The following is a 26,380-nucleotide window of genomic DNA, read 5'->3' on the forward strand; positions in this document are numbered from 1 at the left end:
ACTCGGCAGGATCAAGAACCGCCGCTGAGTGGTATGGAACTAACAGCGGCGCGTCGTGTCGGGCTGAAGCAGACCATCACAAAGCAAGGCGCGTTTCAACCATTGAGCGGGCTCCATTGGCCGACTCGGGGTCCCTGGCATTTTGACTTTGGATATGAATCGTGATATGCAGAAGCCCGTCCTTACCCCTCCTTCAACGACGTGGCCCCGGTCAAGTCGCCCGGCGGCGGCTGCTGAGCTCGCTATATTTAGCGGCACCTGGCCATTCTCATCCCTGATTGGAGTCTTCCTTCCCATCCCCGTCCGCGCTAGGGATGGTTATCAGCTATCGCTCTGCCGCCACAAGCCAAGTCTGCAAACCTAATCGCATCTCGCCAGCACGGAGCAATTCCTCAATCGTCATCATAGGAGATTTAGCGTTGATCATCCGGGGACTGCCTTGCAGCTGGGCAACGCGGGGAAGCTGTGACCGTACTATTACACACGCGTACCGCGACTTGGACGTGTTTATTGTTGGTACCTCTGCTACTGCGTTATCTTGAGCCGGATACCTTCCAGAAGCATGATGCGTCACGCGTTCTGTTCCTTTTTACCAGACAGTGACAATACAGCTTCCTCGATATCGTCAAGAGCCCCTCGCGTCGGCAATATGGAGGGTTTCTCAGCAACAAGCCGCAAGGAATGCTCACAGTCATTGCAGAGGATTGTTACAATTTATCCGAAACATGGTACGCTCAATTTTCTGATATCCTTCGTCAATGGAAGCCCATTTTTCTGATCATCGTCGATTCAATGCTCCGACCGTTTGGGGTGGAGGAACCGAGAGGATCCACGTGATAAGGTTAGGATCGGAGTCACGCGGTTTAGGTTATTTATCTTATCAGCAGAGCGCTAAGAGGTTCGAGCCTTTATAGTAGAGATCCCGGAGTGTACCTCAACCGGCATCGCATTTCATACCTCTCATAGTATATCTTTGGACTTTAGGCAAGCGATCTTGGTGCCAAAAACCCAGTGGCATATCGTTTGCATCGACAAAGGGTTCTGAATCAGAACGAGCATTTGTATGTGTCGGCCGAGAAGGAGGCGTGGGGAAAGTCGAATCATCAAGACCGTTCGCAATGGGATGATGATGTCGATCGCGGGAGGAGCCCATCGTTCATTGCCTAAGAGTGGATACAAGGCTCACACTCTAAGCTCGCACTGTGAGATGGAGACTCATGCTCCTCGGATGAAATGAGTTCAGTGTTCAAACCTTCAAAGAAAGTCACTGAACTCGCCACTGTAGCCGCTCTGGGCGACGAACAATGGATTCCCTGATCCAAAACCCTCCCAGAGAATGGATGGCTTTGATGATTTGGCATTTTTCGACCGCCCTTTCACCGCCAGCGTATGCTAATGTTTCTGCTTCGGGATTGCTACGGTCGACATGGACAATATGTCGGAGAGCTTTCCGACCCATGGTCCCTCGTTGGAGGTCATATGAGACCCCAATCTCCGAGTACATTGGACAAGAACAATACTGGTTCGGCAATCAGCAGGTCACACATACTCGCAGTATTAGATAGCCAATCCACTTTGCCCGCCATATACAGCAGCACACCAACTCTGGGCAAGATCAGCATGCAGTAGTTGACCGACAGAGTTGGCTTGCAAGCCGCCTTCATGGAGCTACGCAAACTATACGAGCACCGCCAATACTAGCACTCGCACCCCATTGCATGAGGTGTCATCAGAGCAATGCAAGACATACATAGCTAGAGGTAGACAACTCCCTCGCCAAATATTACTATCTTTTGCAGGAGTAGCTAATCAAAGTTCACTCAATGAAAGCCGAATCGCATTACGAACCTCAAAGATGTGGCTGGCATACAGAGAAGTGCATGCAAGATCCAGAGAAGTTGTGGGCGCGTCGGCTGGATGTCAAGGCGCGGAAGTTAAGAGCGGAGGTTTCGCATCTGCACGCCGATGCATGAACAGAAGCTTAAAATGTCACGCTCGAGCCGCGTGCTTTGTGCAAGATACTCGTACTCGTAGTAGATATGCAAAGCACAGAAACGTGTTTCGAATCATTGCTCATTGCTACAGTCCGGAGGGAAAGGAGAAGTTAAAAGGGAATTTAACTCATGTCGTGAACGTTCGGATATGTCATTTTACTCTCCGGATTCATACAATCATGGCGCGTACGAGGTCATCTAAATCTCGTCCTCCCATGGAATACTAGCAATGGCGCCTTCCCTTTCCACACAGCGAGCAGCGGCTCGAGCCGCGCGATTCATCGCCTCCTCCGTGACTACCTGATAGCGCTGCTTCTTCTCATCTACTTCAAGGTCTTGCCCCGATTTCCCCTGGGCACGGCGCTGTTCCCGCCATCGCGCCACGTGCGTGGCATATCCTCCAACAAATGTGTCGCCGGCGGCCGTCGTGTCCCGGACCTGGTCCACTTTGGCAGCGGGTGTTTCGTTGGTAAACCGGCTAGCTCCATCCGCAGGGCCTGTTGCGCCGGCATCGGTCGCACTGTACCACGCTCCTCGAGCTCCCAATGTGATAATCACATAGCTAACGCCCAGCTTATGGAAATACCGCGCGATTTGTTCTCGACTGGGCTCGCCCTTGGCCTCAGGAACGGTCTGCAGAAGCTGCTCGGGCTTGGGCGTCATGATGTCGGCCTCCGTCTCGTTCATGATGAGGTGGTCAACGGCCGCATAGACGTCTTCTGGTAGGCCGTTCGGTGGTGCCGGGGCAGGATTGAAGATCACCTCCGGGCCGATTTCGATCCCGCGCTTGCCCTCCGCACGGCGGGCTTCCCGGAACTGCTTGACACTTCGTAGGATCCCAATGATCGTCTCTGCGGGGATTTCTCCCTGCATCACGATGACATCCGGGATTGGCGCGGCCAGCGCGGTCCCGATTACGTCGGGTGTGGGCTGCATGCCCGTGTAATTGGCACCGGGCGAGAACAGAATCCGATTCTCACCGCCCGCAGATGTATCCACGATAATCACGGCCACTCCCGTGTGATCATCATCGACCGTCCGGATCCGCGAGGTGTCTAAACCTGACTGCTCCAGCGTTGGACGCAGCAGTGACTCAAAGTAGGCGTCGCGCCCGCCAACAGCTCCCACCATCTCCACGGTTATTGGACTGCCGGCACTGGACGACGATCGAGCGGGATTCGGACGGGAGAGTCTGCCGCACGCGACGGCCTGGTTCGCGCCCTTGCCTCCGGCGCCGGTCATAAACGACGATGCTTTGATGGTCTCGCCGGCCTCCGGGAATCGCGGCGTGACCGACACCATGTCGGCGTTCAGGGAGCCGATAACTCGGATGCTGGGTGCCATTGCGCGCTAGTATGACTGATGATCCGCCTGCACTGAGCTTGTTCCGATGAGGCTGAATAAGCTCCGAATCTCAAGACATGGGCTGTGTATGATCTTGAAAGCACGTCAGTGTTTGGACTCGACTGTCATGTTTTTCACGTTCTGGCCTGGTGGGGCAAGCCGAACGCGAAGTGCATCGAACCGCCATGACGTCTTCAACTCTAGTGGGATGGATAGAATGCTTTTCGACACCTGTTGGACGAAAAATTATGCTTCACAAAACTGCCGTCAGAGCATTGCCAGTTAGGGTTCGTCCCTGCAGTTAGTAATTTCTTGGAAAGTTAAGATTATGCTTGGACAATGGACGTGTCCTTGGTCTCTTCATCGGGCACCGAGGCGAATCGGACTTTTCAGTTATCAATTCAGTCTTCTGAAAAGTCCATAATTAAAAGTATCCATGATATCAAACAGAATCAAGAATAATTGCGTTGACCTTGCAACGAGAGAGGCATTCCCAAAAGAGTTATATAGGGCTCTCACGTGACAGCCCTAACGGGACAACGCGTCGCGCGTCGCGCGTCTTTCGCGCAATGCCACCATTGCGAGGACGTACGGGCAGATTTTCTGATCGTTTCTCATACCATCTCAATCTCCGTCTTGATTTTGCTCTGCCGGTAACCTACAAGGAAGATGGACCGGCGCACGCCATACACGCTCTCCGTGGCCGGCGGGAGCCACCAGTCTGATGATTCTCGCGTTCAGATCCAGGCTCGCCTTCGCGAGTTCATCCTCGCCTTTCAGCTCGACAATGCATTTATCTACCGGTACGTTTGAAAATGAAAACAGCAAAAGCATGGACACTGATGAATCTGTTCGCAGGGATCAATTGCGACAAAACGTCCTGGTAAAGCAGTACTACTGCGACGTTGATATTGCGCACCTCATCTCGTACAACGAAGAGCTTGCCCACAAGCTTACCACAGAGCCTGCCGACATCATTCCTCTGGTTCGTGCAGTGTAATTTATTGTTGAGGATCTGATCACTAATGATGCACAGTTCGAGGCGGCTTTGAAAGAGTGCACCCGGCATATTGTGTACCCCCACGAGCGAGACATTGAACTCCCGCCGCATCAACTTCTCCTACATTCGAGCGCCTCACACATATCAATTCGAGATTTGAACGCAACTAACGTCTCCCACTTGGTCCGAATCCCCGGAATCGTCATCGGCGCATCCACAGTATCATCCAAGGCATCCGTTGTCCACATCCAATGCCGTAGTTGTGGACATACCGACAACATCAACGTAGACGGTGGTTTCTCTGGCTTGACACTGCCGCGACGATGCGGTCGGCCGTCTCAGCCGAGCGACGAACCGGCTGCAAAATGTCCACTGGATCCCTACGTTATCGTGCATGAGAAATGCCAGTTTGTCGATCAGCAAGTGTTGAAGCTTCAGGAGGCGCCGGAGCAGGTGCCCGTCGGTGAATTGCCACGGCATGTGCTGATCTCTGCGGATCGATATCTTGCCAATCGGGTCGTTCCTGGTTCTCGGTGCACAGTTATGGGCATTTTCTCCATCTACCAATCCAAGGGTGGCAGCGCCAAAGCTAACGCTGTGGCCATTCGGAATCCGTACCTTCGGGCAGTGGGCATTACGACTGATGTTGACCACACAGCCAAGGGAGCTGCCGTGTTCTCAGAAGAAGAGGAGCAGGAGTTCCTGGAGATGAGTCGGCGCCCAGATCTCTACGAGGCACTTGCCCGAAGCATTGCGCCCTCAATCTATGGGAATCTGGACATCAAAAAGGCGATTCTCTGCTTGCTTATGGGCGGCTCGAAGAAGATTCTCCCGGATGGCATCAAGCTCCGTGGAGATATCAACGTACTCCTGTTGGGTGATCCCGGTACGGCCAAGTCACAGCTTCTAAAGTTCGTGGAAAAGGTAGCTCCTATTGCCATCTACACCTCCGGCAAGGGCTCCTCCGCCGCAGGTTTGACTGCATCCGTGCAACGGGATCCGGCTAGCCGTGAGTTCTACCTTGAGGGCGGCGCCATGGTCCTCGCAGATGGGGGCGTGGTTTGCATCGACGAGTTTGACAAGATGCGCGACGAGGATCGTGTGGCTATCCACGAGGCCATGGAGCAGCAAACAATCTCCATTGCCAAGGCTGGTATCACAACGATTCTCAACGCGCGTACCTCAGTCCTCGCAGCCGCCAACCCTGTCTTTGGTCGCTATGATGACCTCAAGACTCCGGCAGAGAATATTGACTTTCAAACTACTATCCTGTCACGTTTTGACATGATCTTCATTGTGCGCGATGACCATGAGCGCAGCCGCGACGAGCGGATCGCCCGTCACGTCATGGGTATTCACATGGGCGGCAAGGGTGTCGAAGAGCACGTCGAGGCGGAGATTCCTCTGGAGAAGATGAAGCGATACATAACCTACTGCAGAACGTACGTTTCCCTTCCCCTCCAAACAATCGTACCTGGCACCATACTGACTTGACTGTAGACGCTGCGCTCCCCAACTCTCCGAGGAAGCCGCCGAAAAGCTCTCCTCGCACTTCGTGTCCATCCGAAAACAAGTTCACCGAGCAGAGCTCGACGCCAACGCCCGATCCTCCATTCCCATCACTGTGCGTCAGCTCGAAGCCATCGTCCGGATCACAGAAGCCCTCGCCAAGCTCTCCCTCTCCCCCGTGGCAACCACCGCGCACGTCGACGAGGCCATCCGTCTCTTCCTCGCATCGACCATGGACGCCGTCACCCAGGGCGAAACCCAGGGCAGCAAGGAGCTCATGGAGGAGGTGTCCAAGGTTGAAGACGAACTCAAGCGGCGGCTGCCCATCGGCTGGAGCACCAGCTTGGCGACGCTGCGTCGCGAATTTGTCGACGGTCGTGGGTACAGTGAGCAGGCGCTGAATCGGGCGCTGTTGATTCTGCAGCGGAGGGATACGATTCGGATTCGGTCGGGAGGGTCGCAGGTTTATCGCAATGGGGTATAAAACTCTTTTTCCAGTTTTTAATTGCTTTTGATGACGTGACGGTTTATTGCTTGCATCATGTATAGCCTCTATGTGGGATCATGTTGATAGGACGGGGAGTTTAATGGTGTAAGGGATAGTAATTCGGAGCTTTTGGAATTGAAACATGAGTTTGGTCATGCGGACGAGTTGTTCTTGTGCCATATGACAGAGCAGCCCTAAGCTCTCGTACATCGAGCTATCAAGAGTCGAACTTGTCTTCTGAAATATATATATTCTTGAACTTCTACAATGAGTGGAGAGGACTGTTAATGAGGTCCATGCCACGATGAGGGATGGCGAAGAAGGTCTCGAGGTGTGGAGGAAGAGGTCTATTAAGTGCAAGGGCAATGGCCGAGTTCAACGCGTCCAAGGAGGGCGCGTCGAGTAGTTGCAAACCATCTGGCGAATTGCATATCGGTACAGCTGCGAGTCCTGCAGCGTGGAACGTGGGACTGACTGAACGTGGGGATCGGATGAAGTACATAGCAGCTCCGGAATAACATAATTCCGGAGCGTCTTACCTAATCAGGAGTATGGATCGCGTCGACAAGCCAGGGCGGACAGGCTGAGCTGTGCAAGTGGGCTCAGCTACGACGGAGTGCGGAGTAGAGCACGATTGCAATTTGGAAGCCGAGACCTGCTGACTGTCATTGTCGCCGTTGGCTGTTCCGATTTTCTAGCTGTGAGCAGGCAACAATCGTGCCAATGCGTCGGTAACAAGTTGTTGGACCACTCTTCGACAGCTTGATGGTGGATGCCTGGGCTTGGGCATTTGCCCTTCCTCCGAAATGACGGCCCCGAGTCCGCGGAAGTCGATCGATAGCCTCGCCTCGGTGAGTTCAGCACCGCCATTTCAGCAGGCACATCCGTCGCAGCACGAATCTTCGCGGCCGCTTCCGCCTCAACGGTTCAACACCCGACGGTCTTCAACAGCTAGTGTCGCCAGCAGTATCGGCGGCATCTTGGATCCGTCACCGCATCATTCGTCTATAGCAGAATCCAGTCAAAATGGTTAGTGTCTCGTGATTGCAACGGTGATCCGGCGGGTGGTTATATTGTTTTTTGTTGCTGATGGTGGGCTTGTGTGCGCGCTTTAGCAATATCAACTCTTCTTCAACCCCCGATCGTCCGGACAGGCCTCGTTGCCCACACCGCGGCGCCTTCGGGCGGCCACAAACCTCCGTCAACCAGGGATATCCCAACGGTGACCCTAACGAACGTGCCAAACGTCGACTCGAAAGCGTTTCAACCGTACCTTGATCAGGTCGGATCCCTGTACGACGCATTCCAACGAGCCAAGGAAGCCGGCGATGAGGGGGACACACAACAGCCGGTTAGGGGGAAGGCTGTGTCTTCCAGGCCCACGTCGCCTAGGACAGACGGGCCCGATGGGGTCAGGCCCTACCCCATGGAACGGCGCCTCTCCGGCATTTCTACTGGCTCGCGTGCTACTTCGCCATTGGATACTCGCGGGAGACGGCGGGCGTCGCATGGCAAAGGGCCGCAGGCCGTGGCCCCACTATCGACAATACCGAGCGTCTATTTTGAAGAGGATTTTCACCTAGAGAATCCGCGCACCTTTGACGTGGTTTCAGAGAAGTCAGAGGTTATCCGGCAACCGGCGAAGCGCGGGGGAGAGAAAGGGGTCAATGGGGCTGCTACGGAGCCCACCAGCACGGGAAGGAAAGCACTGGCCACAAATGCGATTCTGCAGGAGAAGCTATCATGGTACATGGACACGGTGGAGATTCATCTCATCTCCTCGATTTCGACAGCGTCCAAGTCCTTCTTCACCGCGCTTGATTCTCTCCGCGAGCTGCATGCGGAAGCGGCGGATTCGGTCAGACGGATCCAAATTCTCCGCAAAGACCTCCACAAAATTGACAAGGAGATGGCCATGGGCGGCTTGAAAGTAGTGAATCTGCGCAGACGTAGAGAGAACGTTCGGAAGCTAGCAGATGCCGTTTCTCAGCTACATGAAGTTGTTGAAACTATTACTGAATGTGAAACTCTCGTCGAGAAGGGCGATATCGAAGACGCCATTGATGGCCTGGACGAGGTGGAGAAGTTGTTGGCCGGCGAGCAAGCGACCCGAAAGCGAGGCCGACAGGACGCGACGGCTCAAGAAGACCAAAGGCCAGCCATCGATCTACGAGGCCTTCGGGCTTTGCAGGGTGTCGACGAGGAGCTGTCGCGTCTTCGACAACGGATCGGCATGGGCTACGAGAGCCGATTCCTGGATGACTTGCTGACCGACTTACGGCAGCATGTCAGCAGTGTGCCCGTGGATGCTACCCTACAGCGCTGGGGCGCCGCTTTCCAGCGCAGTCGTGGCGGCGGCAGGCCGGCCCCGGCGGCGTCACCGGCGTACATGTCATTTGATGACAAGTTGCGGTCGCGATTGCACACGCAGCTAATTGGCCTCTCCCGGTCCAAGTACACTATGCCAGCTGCGACATCGTTTAAAACCGCAGTCCAGCGGGAGATGAAAAGTCTGATCCGGAGGCACCTGCCGAGCTCCAGTGATGACGACAATGATTCGATGATGTCTGCGTCAACGCACGGCGGGCGAGGGCTTAGCCAGCAGGAGAAATCGTCTATCCTGGCAAGGAATCTGCGGGCCATGGACGCGGGAGATGCATTTGAGATGCTGAAGAACATCTACACCGGGATCAGTGAGGCGCTTCGCCGACTCAGCGTCCAGGTTAAGGTGCTTTTAGACATCACAAGCGGCCTGGGCTCGGCTGTACGGTCTCCGTCGCGAACTCCGGATCCTCAAACTGCGGAAGAGAGTGCTCAATCAGCAGGATCCCGCACCAATTCGGTGGATGTCGCTGGTGTTCAAGAGGAAATTCTGCAAGTTCTGGACATGTCCAGCCTGCTAGGCCAGGCCGTTGACATAGTTCAGTCGCAGATGGTGAAGGTCTTGAAAGTACGGTCGGAGCAGACATTGTATCTGGATCTGGATGACTTTCTACGGTACTTTTGCTTGAACCGGATGTTTGCGGATGAGTGCGAGGCAATCTCTGGCCGTAGCGGGACGGCGCTGAAGACTGTGGTTGACAACCAGATCCGAGATTATATCGCCCGGTTTAGCGACGGGCAGCGGCATCACATTGTGGAAGTGATGGACTCGGACAAGTGGGAGGCCAAAGATTTCGGGGATGCTGAGAACGCTGTCCTGTCCCGGATCCTCAGTGCCAGTACGTCCGAGGTAGATTCATGGCTGCAGCCGTCGAAGATCTGGCTTTCGCCAGAGGAAGCGGCAAGCGGTGCGACGGCGGCGGCGGCGACGGCGCAACCGGAATCCACCGAGAATGGCACAACGACGAATGGAGCCGGCAAGGAGAGAGTGCGGACGGCGTCGTTTGACGACCAGCGGTACATCATTCCAGAGTCTGCTGTGACAATGATGTACACCATCGAGCGGTTCGAGCAGCTAGCGGCGAACATTCCCAGCATGACGGTCGAAATTGGGACCAACCTGGCCGAATGCCTGAAGCTGTTCAACTCGCGGTCCTCACAACTGATCCTGGGCGCTGGGGCGACTCGCAGCGCAGGGCTAAAGAACATCACAACCAAGCATCTAGCACTATCGTCCCAGGCACTCAGCTTCATCATCGCGCTGATCCCATACGTGCGGGAGTTTGTGCGGCGGCAGTCGTCCTCGGCGCCCGTGCTGGGCGACTTTGACAGGGTCAAGCGGCTGTGCCAGGAGCACCAAAACGGCATCCACGAGAAGCTGGTGGACATCATGAGCAGCCGCTCTGCCAGCCACGTGGCGGCGATGAAGAAGATTGACTGGGACGAGGAGTCTGCTGGAGTCGCCGTCAACAAGTACATGGAGACGCTCGCCAAGGAGACAGCGACGCTGCATCGGGTCCTAACGCGACATCTTCCAGAGTCGACCGTACAAATGATCATGCAGCCCGTCTTCCACAGCTACCGGGAGCAATGGAGCAAAGCATTTGATGAGGTGATGGTGCAGTCGGCGCGAGGACAAGAGCGGTACGTGAATTCTATGTTGGCTAACTAATGTAACAATACTGACTCAAGTCATCGATCTAGACTCCTCGCCGACGTGGACTTCTTCAACGCAAAAATCGGCAAGATCGACGGCGCAGGCGATCTAGGCGACCACCTCAAGGGAATCGTCCAGGCGAAGAAACCACTACCACCACCGCCTTCCCCAGAGCCAGAACAATCATCTAACGACACTAACACCGCAAACAACTCATAACCTGCATTTTCTTCATTCGTCATCTATCATTTTCCTTTCCTTTTTTCCCCATCAATGATCGAATCGTTCGATTCTCATGTATTGTATTACATCTCATGGATAGACAAGACACACACACCATAACCTAATCCCATCATTTGCTTCCCTAATGATGATGAGCGAGAGAGAGAGAGAAATTTAAGAATACCCCAACGCTCCTCTCCCCTTCCTCTCCCCCATCGTCTTCGGTCCTCTCCCACCACTCTTCCCGGAACCCATCCCGCGACTCCCCCCGCCGCTGGCGAGGTTATTCCCGCCCATTACCTCGGGTAACGCCGCGGCTTTGTATGAGCGGTCGACATCTGATCCCTGTATTCATCATTAGCATTGGATATGTTCAAAAGAGAGAGAGAGAGAGGGAGGGAGGAGAGAGGGGAGAGGGAGGGATGTACTGGGTTTGTCCCGTGGGCTTTGTGGTCGCCTGGAATGACTTCGATAGGGTTATCGGATTGGGGGACTCCGTTGTCGTACTCGGCTCCGCGAGGCATGATGATGATGATGATGGTTTGATGTGTTTTGATTGCGTGATATGAGAGACTTTTGAGTTGGATTGAATTGAGTTTCTTTCCTTTCTGATGTTTTGTAGTGATGGTTGGTTTATGTACCTACGTCGTTGACTACGGAGTTGCTTGTTCCTTGCTGGTCGGGAGCTACCAATCTATGACGTAGTTCGTACGTCAGGACTTGGATGATCAATTGATGTCATTGGCCAGTTGTCAATCTGGTAATAAGCGAACTTGTAAACTGATTCAGAGAATGAGTTTACGCAGTCGACGCAGTAGCCAGACGGCGGAATCCTCCCTCCTCCGCAACCTTCTTCTGCAGCTCCGCCATGCGGACCTGGTCGCCGATCGGGTCGGTCGAGTCGGGGCTCAGCTGCCAGCCCAGGTAGTCGTTGGTGTAGTTCGGCTGGAAGGACGCATCGAGGATACCAAGGCGCTTGCCGTAGTTGGTCACCTTGTTCCAGTCGCGCTGGACGTTCTTGAGGTCGCGGCTGAAGTACGCAAACGACCGTTCAAAGATCTTGCGATTGACGGCCGTGCCCATGATTGGCTTGATCTCGACGTACTCCTCGTACGCCTTCTCCGGCTCCGCCAGCACGTAGTCCGTCGCTCGCTTGACCGCGCGCAGGAACTTGCGCACCTTATCCTCGTTGGCCGCGAGGAAAGCGTCGTTGGCAATGTACAGGATCGAGCAGAAGCAGCAGCAACCCAGCTCCGCCAGCTGGTCAATCCGCAGCATCTGCACGTCGTCACGCGGGCGGTTCTGCGACGCAAGCCATTCCTCCAGCTCCACCATCTGCACATTCTCCAATCCAATTCCAGCATCAATCTCTCCCTTGATAATCGCCTTGGTGACATTCATTCCGCATCGAACCGCGGTGTAGTCATCCGCAGTCATGCCATAGTACTTCGTCAATTCATCGATTTGGATCTGTTTCGTCAGGCGCCAGCTTCTTTCGTGAAATCTACATGTCTACAAACCTTGCCGAATTCGCCGACATAGCCAATCCGCTTGCCCTTCAAGGAGCGGAAGTCGGTGGTGATACCACTCTCCTTCAAGTACACAATACCCGTAAACGGCTCGTCCAGAAGCGATCCAATCGAGGTCACGGGAAAACCGCGCGCTTTGGCCTAGCCCCTGTCAATACTGTAAAATTCTAAGCGACCATCCGGTAACATACAGCCAAGGTGTGGATCATGGCCTTAAAGCCCATGTCCACCTTGCCACTACCAATAATCTCCGTCACATCGGACGGGTCATTTGGCTCGAGAATAGCCACCTTCAGACCCTCGTCCTTGAAGTAACCCTTGGCATGGGCCAGGTACAGCGGAGCGTGGTAGGGGGTCGCGTGCCTACGAAATTTAGCAATCGCAGTCTGCTTCCCCAATTTTATGCCTACCAGTTGGTGAGGAACGTAATCTTGTCAGTCGACATTTTCGTAGCGAGGTTTTGCGTTCAAATAATGCGCAATCACTGAACCCTGTCAGCACAACAAACACAACTAACCCGGCCAAATCTCTCCTTTGGAGAAACATGTCCGGGGAAAGGGGAAAGGGAGTCAAAGCCACGCATGTCCTTTCGCTAGTATTAACTAGATCAAGTTATGGCAGTATAATCTCAGCCCGATGGGTCAGCCGTCCCCTCGCTAGGTACGGATCCCAACGAGAGTTTGGAGTAACAGCCAGACACCAAGTCGAGCACCTGCCATGCGTGCCATGACCTGTTATACAATACGATACCTTGATCGTTGGATTCCATCTTGACAGAGAATCCAGCGCGTGGACTGCGCGGTTTGACCCGGGCGGCATCATACCGTCGGGAGTGTTTGCTGTTGACAGATTAGCCTACAAAGTGTCAATCTGGTAGATGGATGGGGCATGCCTAAGATCGACGAGAGTTGGATCGAAGCGATTCAGAGCGGTTTCTGAGAGCAAGTTGCTGATAGAGGGGCATGGAGGGGTAGACCTGGTTAAATAGTGAGCACCCACGTCCTGCTGATGTCAGCGATCTATGCAATTGACCAATGAAATTCGTTTTTCACTCTCAAATTAACAAAGGAGCTAGCCTGATTAAGTTAATTACTGTATTTTAAATTTGATCAAGCAGGTCATAAACATGACCTTCGGAGAGGATCGGATGGAAATACAGGATCAAGACCATGCAGATCGACGGGTGCAGACAGATTCTACACCTTATAGGTAGAATTCCACGATTTGCACGTAATGGCTACAAAAATCAATGAGTCAATGCGTAAATTCCACCACAATTCACCACTAAACAGCCTATGGTTAGATACAAGGTAGATGTGGACCGGTCCAAGATACCGCTAAGTTGCCAATGCTTTGCATATGACGGAGTTCTGGCCCATCATTTGTCGTTCAAGAACGCCGAATCCAGTGGAGATTGCGTCCGGCCTCCAGATTTTCCCATGTGCAGCGACAATGGGAACGGGTACTCTTCGGGCTCCTCTTCCTCTCTGCGAGTGGAATATCAACCGTTTGATCAGATCTTTCGCGTCAACAATGGACTTACGGTAACCTCCAAGCAACGTAGTCCTCCGTACTCAATTCTTCCCGGCCCTCCTGCAGGGAGGCAAAATCTCCAGGGGTCATCATACCAGTCCGGTCCCGCGGTGACCCCGGTACGGAAAGTGGGCGAGAGATTTTCTGTGCGGTGCCCCCAATGATCTTGGTAAAATCTTCGTTGGGGTCGAATGATGACGGGTAGGCTGTATCAAAGTCAGTCTGTTGGGGAGAAAGAGAGGAAAGAAGACCAATCAGATCATCCTTACCTCGTCGCAGAGCCAACTGCCGGGCCTTGACATACTCAAGGCCCATGCGCTTCCAGTCTAGAATATCGCCAAGCCGCTCTGTTCGGTTGCGCTGGTTGATCCGTTGCCGCCGGGTCTGCATTGCAAAGTCATACATCTGTTGAGTCAGCTGGTTGATCGACTCGTCGACGCTTTGCAGCCGGCGGTCGATAATGTGAATCCCATAGTCGGATGGGTTCTCGATGAGATCCTCCATGTAGCATCCAAAGCCAGACAGGTTTGTTGTGATGTTGGGGACCCCCATCACGGTGCACTCGGCCGGGGTGTACCCCCACGGCTCGTAGTATGATGGAAATACACCCAGGTGGGTGCCGCGCACAAAGTCGTCATAGTCCAATGGAAGGATAGGGTTGCCGGAGCTAAGGAATTCGGGATGAAACACAATTTTGACGCGATCCTCTGGCTGGTTGAACAACTGCACGCGACGAAGCTGATTCAGAATCGGGTCGTCGGCGTCGTTGACCATGTTATGTGTAACAATCGGCGGCAGGGTGTGCCGCTTGAGCGCGAAGAGCCGTCGACGCAGCAGGATGCGGTCTTGACTCGAAATAAGATCCTTCTCGTCCGGCATATTGCTGCCCTCCTTCCACGACAGACATCGCTCGAATAACCGCTGACCCATGTTCTTCTCGATCTTCCTCAGCGTCTCCCGAAGTGATCTGACCACGGCCTGGCCCTTCAACGCCTCGACGTTGAGCGAGGACGTCTGCGCCGGCATGATGATGAGCGCAACAACCGTTGTCTTGGATCCGCTGGTCTTTAAGCGATAATTCAACCGCGCCAGAGCCTCGATGAACATGTCAACACCCTTATTACGATACTCATAACGCCCAGATGTAAAGTAATACAGGGTGTTATCAAGATCAAAATCCATATGACCATAAAAATGGCCTCGGACGAAGTCGTGAATCTTCTCCTTTGCTTGCGAGTGGAGGTTTTGGAACTCATGCACGGCCGAGAACTTCTTGACGTTCAAGCCGTTTGGCAGAACGCCGTCGGGCTTCCGCTTGAGTAAGTGCTCGCTTTCATACGCGGTGATATGAGACACGGTTGTGAAGACATCAGCCGTGTGTGCTGCAGCTCTCTCAATGCAGTACCGATGGTAGATACCCCGTTTCCCGGCTTCAGCATCGACGTCGAAATACTGCAGATTGTTGTAAAAGTCCACCGACCCGGCGCATAGGTAGCGGCCCAGCAGAGTGGCATGGGTGGTGAAAATCGTAGTCACATCCATGTGCCGCTTCTTTGTCAGTGGCAGTGCGACGCTGGCGAGCCATTCATGAAAGTGCGCAATCACTGCACGTTTTCGATCGTGCGCGATGTACTGTCAAGATCCTATTAGTAAATGCGCGCGCGACTGGCCTGGGGTCGACATCGGGCTATATACCTCTCCAAGGAACCAGGCGACCAGATAGCCAAATACAATGGCTTCATTGGTTTCATGATCAGCATCCGGAGACGGAATATTTGCCGTGTTCCATAGATCTCCCTTCCACTCGTTTAAGAATCGATAGCCGGTGCCCGTATCAATGAGTAAAACTCGAGGTGCTCCTTCAATCAGCCATCGCCCGTAGATCATGTCAATCCCACGTTCTTTCATGGAAGAAATGGTCTCCACCAAAGCCGGGTTTGTCGGAGTGAGAGTTTCGACCTCGACAGCGGCCTGCATGACGATTCAGTCCCCTCCTTCATGTTTGGAATTCCTTCACGTCACTAAAATCTCATACGCACCGATGCGCGATTGAGGGGTCCGATTAGAGTGTAGCGCTCCCCATACTCTGCGGTCGTAACCGGCGCCTTGGACTTGAGCACGGAATAGATTCCACCGACTGCCCAGGAACAGTCAGATGTCAGCAGCGACCACTGTCATACTAAGAATGGGTAGGCGAACCTCGATGGGCCACTTCTGTGGACACTTCAAACAGGATATGGTTGTGGATGTCTCGCTTAGGAGCGTCGATGCCATTACTATCGGCCATGGCGAGCGGATGCGACAAGGTACGGACGCAAATTGACAGGAGCTTTTTGGGAATAAACAAAAGGAGGAGGAAAAAGGCACGTTACTAATCGCACATTCGGCGACGCACGGAAGAGCAACAGAGTAACGAAAGCCAAAGCAGGGAAGCTATGGAATTAGTATCTCGTGTACCAGCTGCGGCGGGGAGGCTGCCGGCACCCCTGTCGTACTTGCGCACGGAAGACGGGGGAACAGTGTTGGAACAGTACGAGCCAAGCGAAAAGTCAAATCTCCCTCATTTCTCGATCGTGAACATTTTCATGGCTAACAAAAAATAACATTATGTGCTTGAGGAGTTGGAGCAGAAACCTGAGCTCCTGACCGAATCCGGTCTTTTAGATAAACACACTTGGCAACTCTGGATTCCGTCATCGCTTGGACTCCTTTGATATCCCGGTTTGCTTCATTCATTTCTAGAAAGAATAGGAATGTATCGATTTCATTATGCAGAGATCCCGTGGTCCGAGACCATTGAGCTACATGCGACACGCCTTGAAGGTGTTTTGACCAGCTAAAGCCTTCAGCTATCTGCCTCGAAGCTGTGTTGTACGGCGCCTCCTGTGCACTTCCGCTATCACCGCTTCGCCATTGGCAGCCTTCTTGGCGCGGCATGATGCTGTTTGGACGAATACAACATTTTGGAATAGCCGAAAGGAATGCGACAGAGATAAGATGATCAGCTGCTCCATAACGTCATGTCCCAGAATCCGGGAATGCAGCGCAGACAGCTGATCGCCAAAATGTGGAGAAGCTGAGATGCTGTGCACGTGATTCGAGATTATGTAAGCATTCCGTCTGCAATTGACCAATCGGCGTTCACAGCCATCTCGCACACCCCTGATAAATTACATCATCGAACGCACGGACCTACAAGCTATATGGTCTGGCTGCTTTAAGACAAGAGATTAGCCTGATTGGGTTAGTGGATATAGATGGAGATCGGGTCCCGCCGCCCTCCCGCTGCTCATCCCTGCGTCTGGGCAACTGGCCTGCTCAACACGAACGCCAGTTGACGGCGCAACTGCAACAATGGCGCATCGACATGTCGCCAATGACCCGCTATCACTGTTTCCGAAACGACGATTGATACGTGTGATGCCAGGATCTAGACTTGATCCACAAACAATCATAACATCATGACCCCGCCAACAATCTGGAAGTTGGGAGTATGAAAGACCTCAAGGCACTTATATCTAGGTCATCTCAACGATCGACTTTAGATAAACATATATCCCTGTATTAGGCCTATTCTATTGTTATATACTCCGAAAACTTTGATAAATATGCGACAGCAAGAGTGAAGACCCTGAGTTCCACCTCTATTTGTTGCGCTTGTAGATCTTGGCCAGGTACGTCTCAAAGACTTCCTTCTTCAACCCCTCAGATTCGTCAACGGCCGCGATCTGCTGCCGCAGTTCAGCGACGCGCTTTTCTTCGAACTCCAGGTAGCGCTGGTCCAGCTTCAGCTCATTGTAAAGAGCCTTGACCTTGGCTTCCAGCGCACTGTCCTTGCGGCCATACGCCTCATCCAGCAGCTTGCGCTGCTCCGGCGTCACAATCTCAAGGGCCTGGTTGATCAACCATGAGCATTTGTTGTCCTGGATATCCGTGCCGATCTTGCCAATCACTTCGGGCGCGCCGAAGGCATCGAGGTAGTCGTCCTGGATCTGGAAATATTCGCCCAGCGGAATGAGGATATCTTCCGCCTGCTTGAGGTTCTTGGGGGTCGCAAGCTGCAGATAGTGCAATGCCAGGGCAACCGGCAAGTAGAAGCTGTAGTAGGCCGTCTTGTACTTGACGATGAAGGTGTACTTGTCCATGGAGAAGTTGCCCAGATCGACCTTGTCCTCGGGAGCGGTGATCAGATCACACAGCTGGCCGAGCTCCGTCTGGAAGGTCACCTCATGGAACAGTTCCAGGAAATCGACGTAGGCGGGGTGATCGCGGAACACCTTCTTCAGAATCACGTATATCGACGATTCCAGCATAAATGCGTCGTTGATGGCAATCATGCCCACGCCCTCCCGACGGTACCAGCAGGGCTGCCCGCGACGGGTGATCGAACCGTCCATGATGTCGTCGCTGACCAGGAAGAATGCCTGCAGCACCTCGGTCAACCACCCGAGAAGAGTGGTATGGAACAATTCCTCCTTGGTCAATGGGCGCCCGAGCAGCGCAATCGCCGAGTCAGGGACAGACATGCCGCGGTTCATTTTGCCGCCGACGAGGTTGGCATTGAGGTTCTATAGAGTGTGCAACTCCGTCAACGACAAGAATTGCTCACATTTTTCTCTGGATGCGTACCGTTTCGAACCACTTCATGGCGTTCTCGGGCACTTCATATTTGCGGGCCGATGCGAGGATGTCCTCGATCAGGGTAGGCAGGGTCGCCTGGAATTCCTCGCGGGTGATACGTGTCGTCATGGCTGACAGACAATATTTGCGACGGGGATCGGTCTAGCAAGCAAGAAAGGGCAAAAAATGAGGGGATCTTAGCACAATGGCAGCGGCAGCCCAACGACTGGACTCGAAAATCAACAAAATTGCCCACTCACAAAGGCGGTGTGCTGTCCCGCAGATAAGCTGCAGGAACCGGGAGACCGATATGTCATGTACGATACTGTAATAAAATTGTAATTTACTATAATATAGTTTGTAAAAATGGTTTCGTATTTCTTATTACGATACGCCACCACAGTTTGTGTTTGTTCGTCGCGTTTTGATATCGGTGATATGCGTTTCAACAGCTGAAGTGATGGCACATGGGATACATGCTATGATGTTGCTCTGATCCTCCTCGTTCGAAAGACGGTGCTGGCGCGTGTTACAGCAATTCTCACAATTGCCTCCGAATCTGCCGTTTCGATCCCGCGCGCCCGCAGCCGCGCGTCATTCGGCCGACGGCCACGACATCAATATGGCCTCGCAAGTTGATGAGGGCCGCATCAAAGAACTGCGCTTCCGTTTGGAAGATGCGGTCATAAAGTGTTCCGAGCGATGCTTATACCAGGCCGCAAAATGGTAACCCACTCGGTCCAGAGAACTGCGGAGAACTCTAACAGTTATTCGACCACAGGGCGGCAGAGATGCTAGATGCCCTTCCTCCTCCCAGCGATGGTCAGGATATTGATCCCGACTCGATAATGGACACCTCGGAGTCGCCGCTACCTACAAACCCGTTCCTACGACAACAAGACCCGACCGAGGCGGTCCTCGAGGCACAGGAAGCTCATAAATACCTGCTCGCAAAATCGTACTTTGATACCCGCGAATATGACCGTTGTGCAGCTGTCTTTCTCCCGCCCACGGTTCCCCCCGTTCCGATGACGACGCCAAAAAGTCGCACCACGGCCGCGTCTCAGAAAGGCAAAGGAAAGGCTCCATTGTCCGGCCCAAAGCCGAGCAACGCTCCGCCAAAGAATCCCTACCCGCGCTTGAGCCAGAAATCCCTTTTCCTGGCACTGTATGCAAAGTATCTCGCCGGCGAGAAGCGCAAGGATGAGGAAACAGAGATGATCCTGGGTCCGGCAGATGGTGGGATGACAGTCAACCGGGAGCTACCCGACTTGGCCCGCGGTTTGGAAGGATGGTTTGCCGAGCGTCGGGAACGTGGCCTGGAGGACCGTGGGCAGGGCTGGCTGGAATACCTTTACGGAGTGATTCTGCTAAAGGGCAAGAACCTCGAAGAAGCCAAAAAATGGTTGATACGAAGCGTGCATCTATACCCGTTCAACTGGAGCGCATGGCAGGAGTTGAGTGATCTGGTACCTAGCGTGGAAGATGTGCGTGCCTTTTCCGTGGCTAGTTTGCCCAGTAACTGACGGCAGTAGTTGAGACAAGTGGCAGAAGAATTGCCAGACCATATCATGTCTTTGGTCTTTCATGTATACTGCAGCCAGGAGCTGTACCAAGCCACTGATGACACCCATCAGATGCTGACAGGCCTGGAAAATATCTTTCCGAACAGCGCGTTCCTCAAAACGCAACGAGCTTTGCTATACTATCATTCCAAGGGTACGCAGAATCCCAGGCCATATCAACGTCAGTTGTTTTCTGACAATGCCAGATTTTGAGGAGGCGTCGTCCATATTTGCCGATATTCTCATTTCCTCACCACACAGACTGGATGGCCTGGACCACTACTCGAACATCCTCTACGTCATGGGCGCTCGACCACAGCTTGCATTCATCGCGCAGCTAGCCACGGCAACGGACAAATTCCGACCAGAAACCTGCTGTGTTGTAGGCAACTACTACTCCCTGAAATCCGAGCACGAGAAAGCAGTCATGTACTTCCGACGCGCGCTGACGCTCGATCGGAACTTCCTCTCCGCGTGGACTCTGATGGGACATGAGTACATAGAGATGAAGAACACACATGCGGCAATCGAGTCGTACCGCCGAGCGGTCGACATCAACCGTAAGGACTACCGCGCCTGGTATGGCCTCGGTCAGGCATACGAGGTGCTCGACATGTCCTACTACGCGCTGTTCTACTACCAACGCGCTGCGGCCCTTCGGCCATACGACCCAAAGATGTGGCAAGCGGTCGGCACATGCTACGCTAAGATGGATCGAATCGAGCAGAGCATAAAAGCGATGAAACGCGCTTTGGTTGCCGGATCGTACTACGAGTCCTCAGGAGGCACCGACGCTGGCGGCCGAAGAATCCTCGACCCGGACACGCTGTACCAAATCGCGACATTATACGAGCGGCTCGGCGACATGGACGAAGCGGCCGCATACATGGAGCTTACTCTGCAGCAAGAGACGGGCGAGATTGACAGACCAGACAACGGGTCGGACTTGGGCGGCGCGTCAGCGTCACCGTCTTCATCAGAGCCGGAGTCGTCAGATCAGGAATCCGATGACGGAACGTCCCGACCCCGCACCGGCCGTCGTCGCAGCCGCCGCAGCAAACACCAACGTCGTCGTGATGATGATCACCGTCGTCACACCCTTGATCCGGACGATGAGCCGGAAACAGTCGGGGGAACAGGTGTGACGGCTACGACGTCCAAGGCTCGGTTATGGCTCGCGCGGTGGGCACTACAGCATGATGATCTTGCGCGGGCCGATCAGTTGGCAGGGGAGCTGTGTCAGGACGGCGTTGAAGTAGAAGAGGCAAAGGCGTTGATGAGGGATGTTCGGGCGAGAAGGGAGGCGGGTGCTGGGTCATGAAATGCATTCCATTGGCATTGTAACATTTTATTCCAGAAGTATATATATTGCTATGGACAGGAACAAGATAGCATTGGAGGCGTTGCTCATGAAATACCATTGGAAAAAATATCGATCAGTCCGACAACACTACTTCATTCCATCTTACGACATACTACTACGGGTGGATGTCTCGACTTGTCGACTTGGAGCAGGAGTTTCTCATCAAAGAACTTGAGTGTAGCAGGTTAATTTCATTCATCAATCCAACTGCTCTGGCAATTATGGGCTACACAAAACATCTCCATAGCAGTTCACGTTGAAGAGGTTGTCCTTTATGCTAGATTATCAGAGATGATGGGTGCTAGTGGGTGATGACGGACGATGGCTTATAATCCAGGTAGAGGCACAAAGAGTTGTCTGTAATGGCATTTGAATTGTTTCCAACAGCGTTCATTATGCGAGTGTATCTGACTTGGTTAAGTCTTCCATGTCTTGAAGAATCAATTGTATGTGTGGTACAAAATGGGTATCTGAAAGCTCTAACATGATACTATACATGGTCTCATCATGAGCATGAATAATCATATCCAGTAAGAAGAAACTAAGATGATGGCAGGTTCACTTGTCAGTTTCACCTGATCTATCGTCGGCGACAGCGCTGACATCATGGTACTGCTGCCCAGAGACATGGACAAGCGGGTTCAGAGAAACGAACTCGCCCATGATGGACGTGTCTCCGGGGTCCCGGGAGGCAACAACATTTGTTCCCGCCCCAGAATCGTCTCGATTAGAGGATATCGCCTTCTCGCCGGACTGAGAAGAGTCGCCGTAACCCCAGACGATCGAGGCGTGAAAATGTCGCGGGCCATGCTCTTCCCAGTAAGAAGTTAGTAACCATCGTTTATCCGAAACTCCGTCTCCGATGATGAGAATATCGTAATCAAGTACCAGGACGCAACCCCGGTGCGGAAGTCGGGAGTATTCCGCAGAAGTGGAGCGAAGAGATTCAGTGACTTCGTTCCCGATGCGCATAATTTCCCGCGCAATGCGCTGCGGACCGCTGCTTGCGTCGACGAGGACGATGCCCAGAGCGGTCTCGCTCTTCGCGGCAGAGGGATTTGATCGGGCGAGCCGCCGGCTGGCCTGTTCAGATGCCATTGAGTGGACGAAGTGACTTGGGGAAAAGGTGAAATCACGAGACGAGAGGCTGAAGGTCTCTCTTTGGGTGCGGGATGAGTTGAAAAGGAAGTCGCCGACGTAGATCGGTACCGTTTGAAGGGGGGATTCGAGGTTTATGGAGAAGTTTTCAGAGTCCGATTTATTATTGTGATGAGTACTGCTGGCCATAGCGCTTTTCTGGGAAGGAGAAACCGACCCTGGTTGGATCTCAGAGACAGGCTGCGGAGTTGGCTTGATAAAACTGATGGTTGCCTCTGACGTTGACGGATTGTGAGATGTGATCTCTGGTTTGTCAAGGACAGGCTGATCTTCAGGCAAATTTGATGATGACTGTGAACAGGATTTCGAAAAGCCCGTCTTGCACCGCTTGGAAATGGCACAGGTACGTTCCACTGAAGGTGACACTTCAGCAAAAGATCTCTTGCCAGCAAACCGCTGTGTCGAAAGACAAGGCGAGGAAAGCTGCATATCATGCTGTGTCATTTGCGGCCTGGCATACGTGTGTGATTCACGACTATGCCCGCTTGAACCCGGCGGACAAGAAGCTGGTTTGGCTGGGCTCGGAGTACAAGGCGAAGCATCCGATAAAGTCATCTGGGAATGATCAATTATATACTCTGACCTGAAGTTCATGGCGTCCAGCCTGCGGAGGAATGCCGCCTCTTCTGCCACCTCATCCTCAGGGGCAGAGCGGGCTTTTTCCGCCAAGTCCTGTAACTCAGCAAAGGAGATAGCGTCCTCAAAGGACCGATCCCAGTGGATCTTAACCAGACGAGGAAAACGAAGTGTATAGAACTGGGCATTCGCTGGCTTTTCGAACCCGCTCCCCAGCACCTCGACGACAAACGGCGTGCGGAAGGCTACGTCCATTGCGGGCATGTCGCTGTGTATGCCATGGGCTTTAAAGGCGGCATTATCTTCAGCGGGACGTGCATAAAATGCACCCCATTGATTCAAGGTCTGCATGTCCCCAGAGCTCATATTGTGCAGACCGATCACATCGACAATTTGAAACTGGGGCAGCGCACCAAATCGACTGACGGCGTCCTTATTCTCCAGACAGCCCAGGTAAAAGTGCGTCCATAACAGCTTCTGGATGTGACCCAATTTTTGTGCGTCCTTCGGAACGTATCTGGCACCGATTATAACAAGGTCTGCCGTATCTCCAAGGCCAGGGATATAGTCTTTCTTCAGTTTGATCCATCGACAATACCCATCATTCTTGTTCGGAGACAGGATGGCGAAGTACGGCTCGTCGCAGGCTTTGAGAACATAACCCTCCCACCGCTCAGCAATGCTTCTCGCCAATGCTTGCTGCAACAGGCGCGGGGCATCCGCACGAGCAAAGTCGATGATTTCCTGCTCGGCAATCTCCGAGCGGCCTGGCACAACTTTGATTGTGTCTTTGAGCAATAGCCTTCGTTTACTGAACGGTTCGGCCAAGCATATCCTGTCGTCCAGCAGCAGGATATCAAAGAATACGATCATCAGATGTTCATATGGTTTTGGTCTGGCTGGTCAGCCGAAGGAAACCGGAACACGAGGGTAGGCACTCACTGAGAATCCTGGTCCGCGCCGAGGAATTTACCAGACCGGGACAAAAACTTTCGTAGCTTACTGAACTCGAGGATCTTCTTCTCTTGATCGCTCCATACGAGTAATTCACCTTCCAAAATACATCGTTGAGACACTTAAAGCCCTCTTGATGACATTGTGTATGCCTACCCTGTCCGCCGTGGAATCTTTCCCGCTCTTTGAGAAGATCTGAATACATCTTGATCCTCGTGACAAGTCAATGTGAACCTGGCAATACTCGCCATCGTACTTCCTGTCCAGACTCATTCGGCGCTTTCCAACCATCTGGCAGCAGTGCCTGATATTGCGCGCCTTCCAGTACTCTGGACGCCCGACTTTGTAACCGATCCGTGGAACAAAATATGGAAGAACAGACTCATTGAGCATTTCAATCGTGTCATTCTTTGGACGCGGCGGCAGCAGATTCAACGGCGCCTTCTTCAGCAGGTCAACAGCAGCGTCATACGAGTCCTGAAAGAGCAGCAGATGTGGCAGGAGGAGATGGATATTCTGCAGAACAACGTTCGTCGGCAATGTGACTGGATGGTATGATTTCAAGATCATGCGTGTTAGCCACTTTGCGTCCCGGCTACTGATCCTACGATACAGGGAGCCCAGAATAGCCTCCACATCAACCGCGGCTTGCTGCTGCTTACGCGTAGTAGGGCCGGAGAACGGGCAGCGCGACGCAATTATGTTCAATGCCCGGTCGATCTCCTCCACGGTAACTTCTTGCGAAGGGGGTACCGGCTGATTCTCCGCCTGCCGCATCACGTTCTCGACACATTGTCCAAGATCCTCGCCATGGGCTGGCGACCGCCATCGGTCCAGTTCCTTGATTCGAGACGTGCCCAAGTATAGGCATCGTGCAATCACCCTGGCCAGCGACGCTTGCTGCAAGGGGTATACCCGATCCGTTCGCTTTTCGGGGAACAGACAAGACAAGAGTGCTCGGAGATCAGTGCCCTTGTCATGAATTCGCGCCGCATGATTGTCGCACCAATGCGAGATGATACTGACATACGGATCTTGAGTTTTTGCTGCCGTGGCTCTCAGATGCCGGCTTTTCTCAAGGTTGGAGAGTAAGTCGCAGAGGTAGGAGAATCGAAAGCCCATGCCATGCACACTATATTTGGTGAATCTGTTGATCCGTCAGTAGTGAGAAACTGAAAAATTGACGGACTTTTGTTTCCGAAGTGTGACTGAGCCAGAGATCACTACGTCTTTACTCTCATGGACATCCTGCCAGGGGCCAGACGCGCTCTCGCGGTGGGCGCCAAACTAGGCGCGTCCATGGTTCACGAACTCACGTGATCCCAAATTGCCAATAACGTTATGTTCTCGGCCCAGTCACCGGCCCCAGCAACAGGGCAGAAGCTCCGAACTACCTCAAAGCACTGTCCCCTCAGGACTTCTTGATCCTGCTAGACGTCACCAGCTTCTATACGGTGATCTGCCAACGATGACCACCACGTAAACTACCCCAGAGTAGCACTGACAACCCCTCGCGAACAGCCATATGCCGGGCCGACCGCGATAGAACGGTCGCACTGTGAAGCCTGCATAAGCTAGAGTTGCCTTCTGGAAGGGAGAAGATGGACAATCTTGTATAGAGCAAGCCTGTACAGAGTTTGACCACTAGCTTGGCAGGCCACCATACCCCACGGGAGGTCTCGGGCGCCTCGGGGAAACCCTGGCCGCCCCCGTGGCGCCTATCAATCTCTCTCTCTCGACCCGGTCACTGCTCCGAACAAGCTGCATCTCCAGGGTAGAACCTAATGGCTATCAATTTCTCAGTTCGACCGTTAGGCACGCCGTTCCCATCAACAACTCAACGAATGGAACTCATCAACACTCTCTCGTACTTGGGGGCGCCTGAATAAGAATTGAATCCAGAGACGGTATGCTTAGCTTAAGGAGACCCTTGCGAGACTGGCCATCGACTACCTCCGGGCCGGCCATGTGCGCTTTGCAGCGACTGCAGAAGCAGCAATGATTGCAACGTTGTTGTACTTTATGTTATTGAACATGCATGATAGCGTTATTCATGGCGACAGCCGCAGGACATACGAAATCGGACATCCTGTGATCACCAACCGAGGGAAAGGACTAGGTGGACAAGTACTGAATGAGTGCCCACATTGACTGTTTCATTTCCTCGACTTTGAAAGGAGAACGGACTAAATACAGGCACAAAGTTCGAGGCATTTCTCAAATGCAGCTGTGAACCAAGCATCGTCACAATCAGAGTCAGCAAAAATGCCCCATGCAGAGTCCAAACACCTTGTCCTCGTCTGCTCGCGGATCAGTCCGATGCGGTGGATGAGCATGCCGTAGCCTGGTGTCAGCAACACCGGTGTACTGTCCTGGAGGGCTCCGAGAAAGGGGTCCTGAAGGGCCTCTCTTGGTAAAGGCATGGCTCAATATCATTCTGATATTGGCTTCATCTCTATTGCATTCATACCTTTGGCAAGGGTGATT

The 26,380-nt window shown here is 53.2% G+C and overlaps 9 protein-coding genes across 9 annotated transcripts; 3 read left to right on the forward strand and 6 right to left on the reverse strand.

Moving 5' to 3' along the window:
• Positions 1–2,192: 2,192 nt before the first annotated feature.
• VTN49DRAFT_7201 (uncharacterized protein) lies at positions 2,193–3,338 on the reverse strand (the record flags this gene model as incomplete). Its single annotated transcript, XM_069415445.1, has 1 exon — positions 2,193–3,338. One exon carries the CDS (start codon positions 3,336–3,338, stop codon positions 2,193–2,195), a length of 1,146 nt encoding a protein of 381 aa, XP_069265241.1.
• Positions 3,339–4,007: 669 nt separating this feature from the next.
• Positions 4,008–6,331, forward strand: VTN49DRAFT_7202 (uncharacterized protein; the record flags this gene model as incomplete). The annotated part of the gene is made up of 4 exons (XM_069415446.1): positions 4,008–4,141; positions 4,197–4,323; positions 4,375–5,780; positions 5,839–6,331. 4 exons carry the CDS (start codon positions 4,008–4,010, stop codon positions 6,329–6,331), a joined length of 2,160 nt encoding a protein of 719 aa, XP_069265242.1.
• Positions 6,332–7,140: 809 nt separating this feature from the next.
• On the forward strand, positions 7,141–10,592 carry VTN49DRAFT_7203 (uncharacterized protein; the record flags this gene model as incomplete). Its single annotated transcript, XM_069415447.1, has 3 exons — positions 7,141–7,363; positions 7,450–10,360; positions 10,421–10,592. The coding sequence occupies 3 exons, from the start codon at positions 7,141–7,143 to the stop codon at positions 10,590–10,592; spliced, it is 3,306 nt and encodes a 1,101-aa protein (XP_069265243.1).
• Positions 10,593–10,678: 86 nt separating this feature from the next.
• VTN49DRAFT_7204 (uncharacterized protein) lies at positions 10,679–11,337 on the reverse strand (the record flags this gene model as incomplete). Its single annotated transcript, XM_069415448.1, has 4 exons — positions 10,679–10,822; positions 10,896–10,940; positions 11,024–11,236; positions 11,308–11,337. 4 exons carry the CDS (start codon positions 11,335–11,337, stop codon positions 10,679–10,681), a joined length of 432 nt encoding a protein of 143 aa, XP_069265244.1.
• A 56-nt stretch (positions 11,338–11,393) lies between these two features.
• On the reverse strand, positions 11,394–12,569 carry VTN49DRAFT_7205 (uncharacterized protein; the record flags this gene model as incomplete). Its single annotated transcript, XM_069415449.1, has 4 exons — positions 11,394–12,065; positions 12,116–12,265; positions 12,316–12,487; positions 12,535–12,569. The coding sequence occupies 4 exons, from the start codon at positions 12,567–12,569 to the stop codon at positions 11,394–11,396; spliced, it is 1,029 nt and encodes a 342-aa protein (XP_069265245.1).
• Positions 12,570–13,502: 933 nt separating this feature from the next.
• Positions 13,503–15,944, reverse strand: VTN49DRAFT_7206 (uncharacterized protein; the record flags this gene model as incomplete). The annotated part of the gene is made up of 6 exons (XM_069415450.1): positions 13,503–13,611; positions 13,668–13,863; positions 13,927–15,289; positions 15,353–15,628; positions 15,697–15,794; positions 15,857–15,944. The coding sequence occupies 6 exons, from the start codon at positions 15,942–15,944 to the stop codon at positions 13,503–13,505; spliced, it is 2,130 nt and encodes a 709-aa protein (XP_069265246.1).
• A 1,357-nt stretch (positions 15,945–17,301) lies between these two features.
• Positions 17,302–18,406, reverse strand: VTN49DRAFT_7207 (uncharacterized protein; the record flags this gene model as incomplete). Its single annotated transcript, XM_069415451.1, has 2 exons — positions 17,302–18,225; positions 18,287–18,406. The coding sequence occupies 2 exons, from the start codon at positions 18,404–18,406 to the stop codon at positions 17,302–17,304; spliced, it is 1,044 nt and encodes a 347-aa protein (XP_069265247.1).
• A 493-nt stretch (positions 18,407–18,899) lies between these two features.
• On the forward strand, positions 18,900–21,163 carry VTN49DRAFT_7208 (uncharacterized protein; the record flags this gene model as incomplete). Its single annotated transcript, XM_069415452.1, has 4 exons — positions 18,900–19,003; positions 19,059–19,764; positions 19,813–19,996; positions 20,049–21,163. The coding sequence occupies 4 exons, from the start codon at positions 18,900–18,902 to the stop codon at positions 21,161–21,163; spliced, it is 2,109 nt and encodes a 702-aa protein (XP_069265248.1).
• A 600-nt stretch (positions 21,164–21,763) lies between these two features.
• VTN49DRAFT_7209 (uncharacterized protein) lies at positions 21,764–26,316 on the reverse strand (the record flags this gene model as incomplete). The annotated part of the gene is made up of 5 exons (XM_069415453.1): positions 21,764–23,834; positions 23,882–23,990; positions 24,050–24,088; positions 24,142–25,040; positions 26,183–26,316. The coding sequence occupies 5 exons, from the start codon at positions 26,314–26,316 to the stop codon at positions 21,764–21,766; spliced, it is 3,252 nt and encodes a 1,083-aa protein (XP_069265249.1).
• Positions 26,317–26,380: the final 64 nt, after the last annotated feature.

Source organism: Thermomyces lanuginosus (genome assembly GCF_041956635.1).
Source record: "Thermomyces lanuginosus strain ATCC 200065 unplaced genomic scaffold VTN49scaffold_42, whole genome shotgun sequence".
Taxonomy (NCBI): domain Eukaryota; kingdom Fungi; phylum Ascomycota; class Eurotiomycetes; order Eurotiales; family Trichocomaceae; genus Thermomyces; species Thermomyces lanuginosus.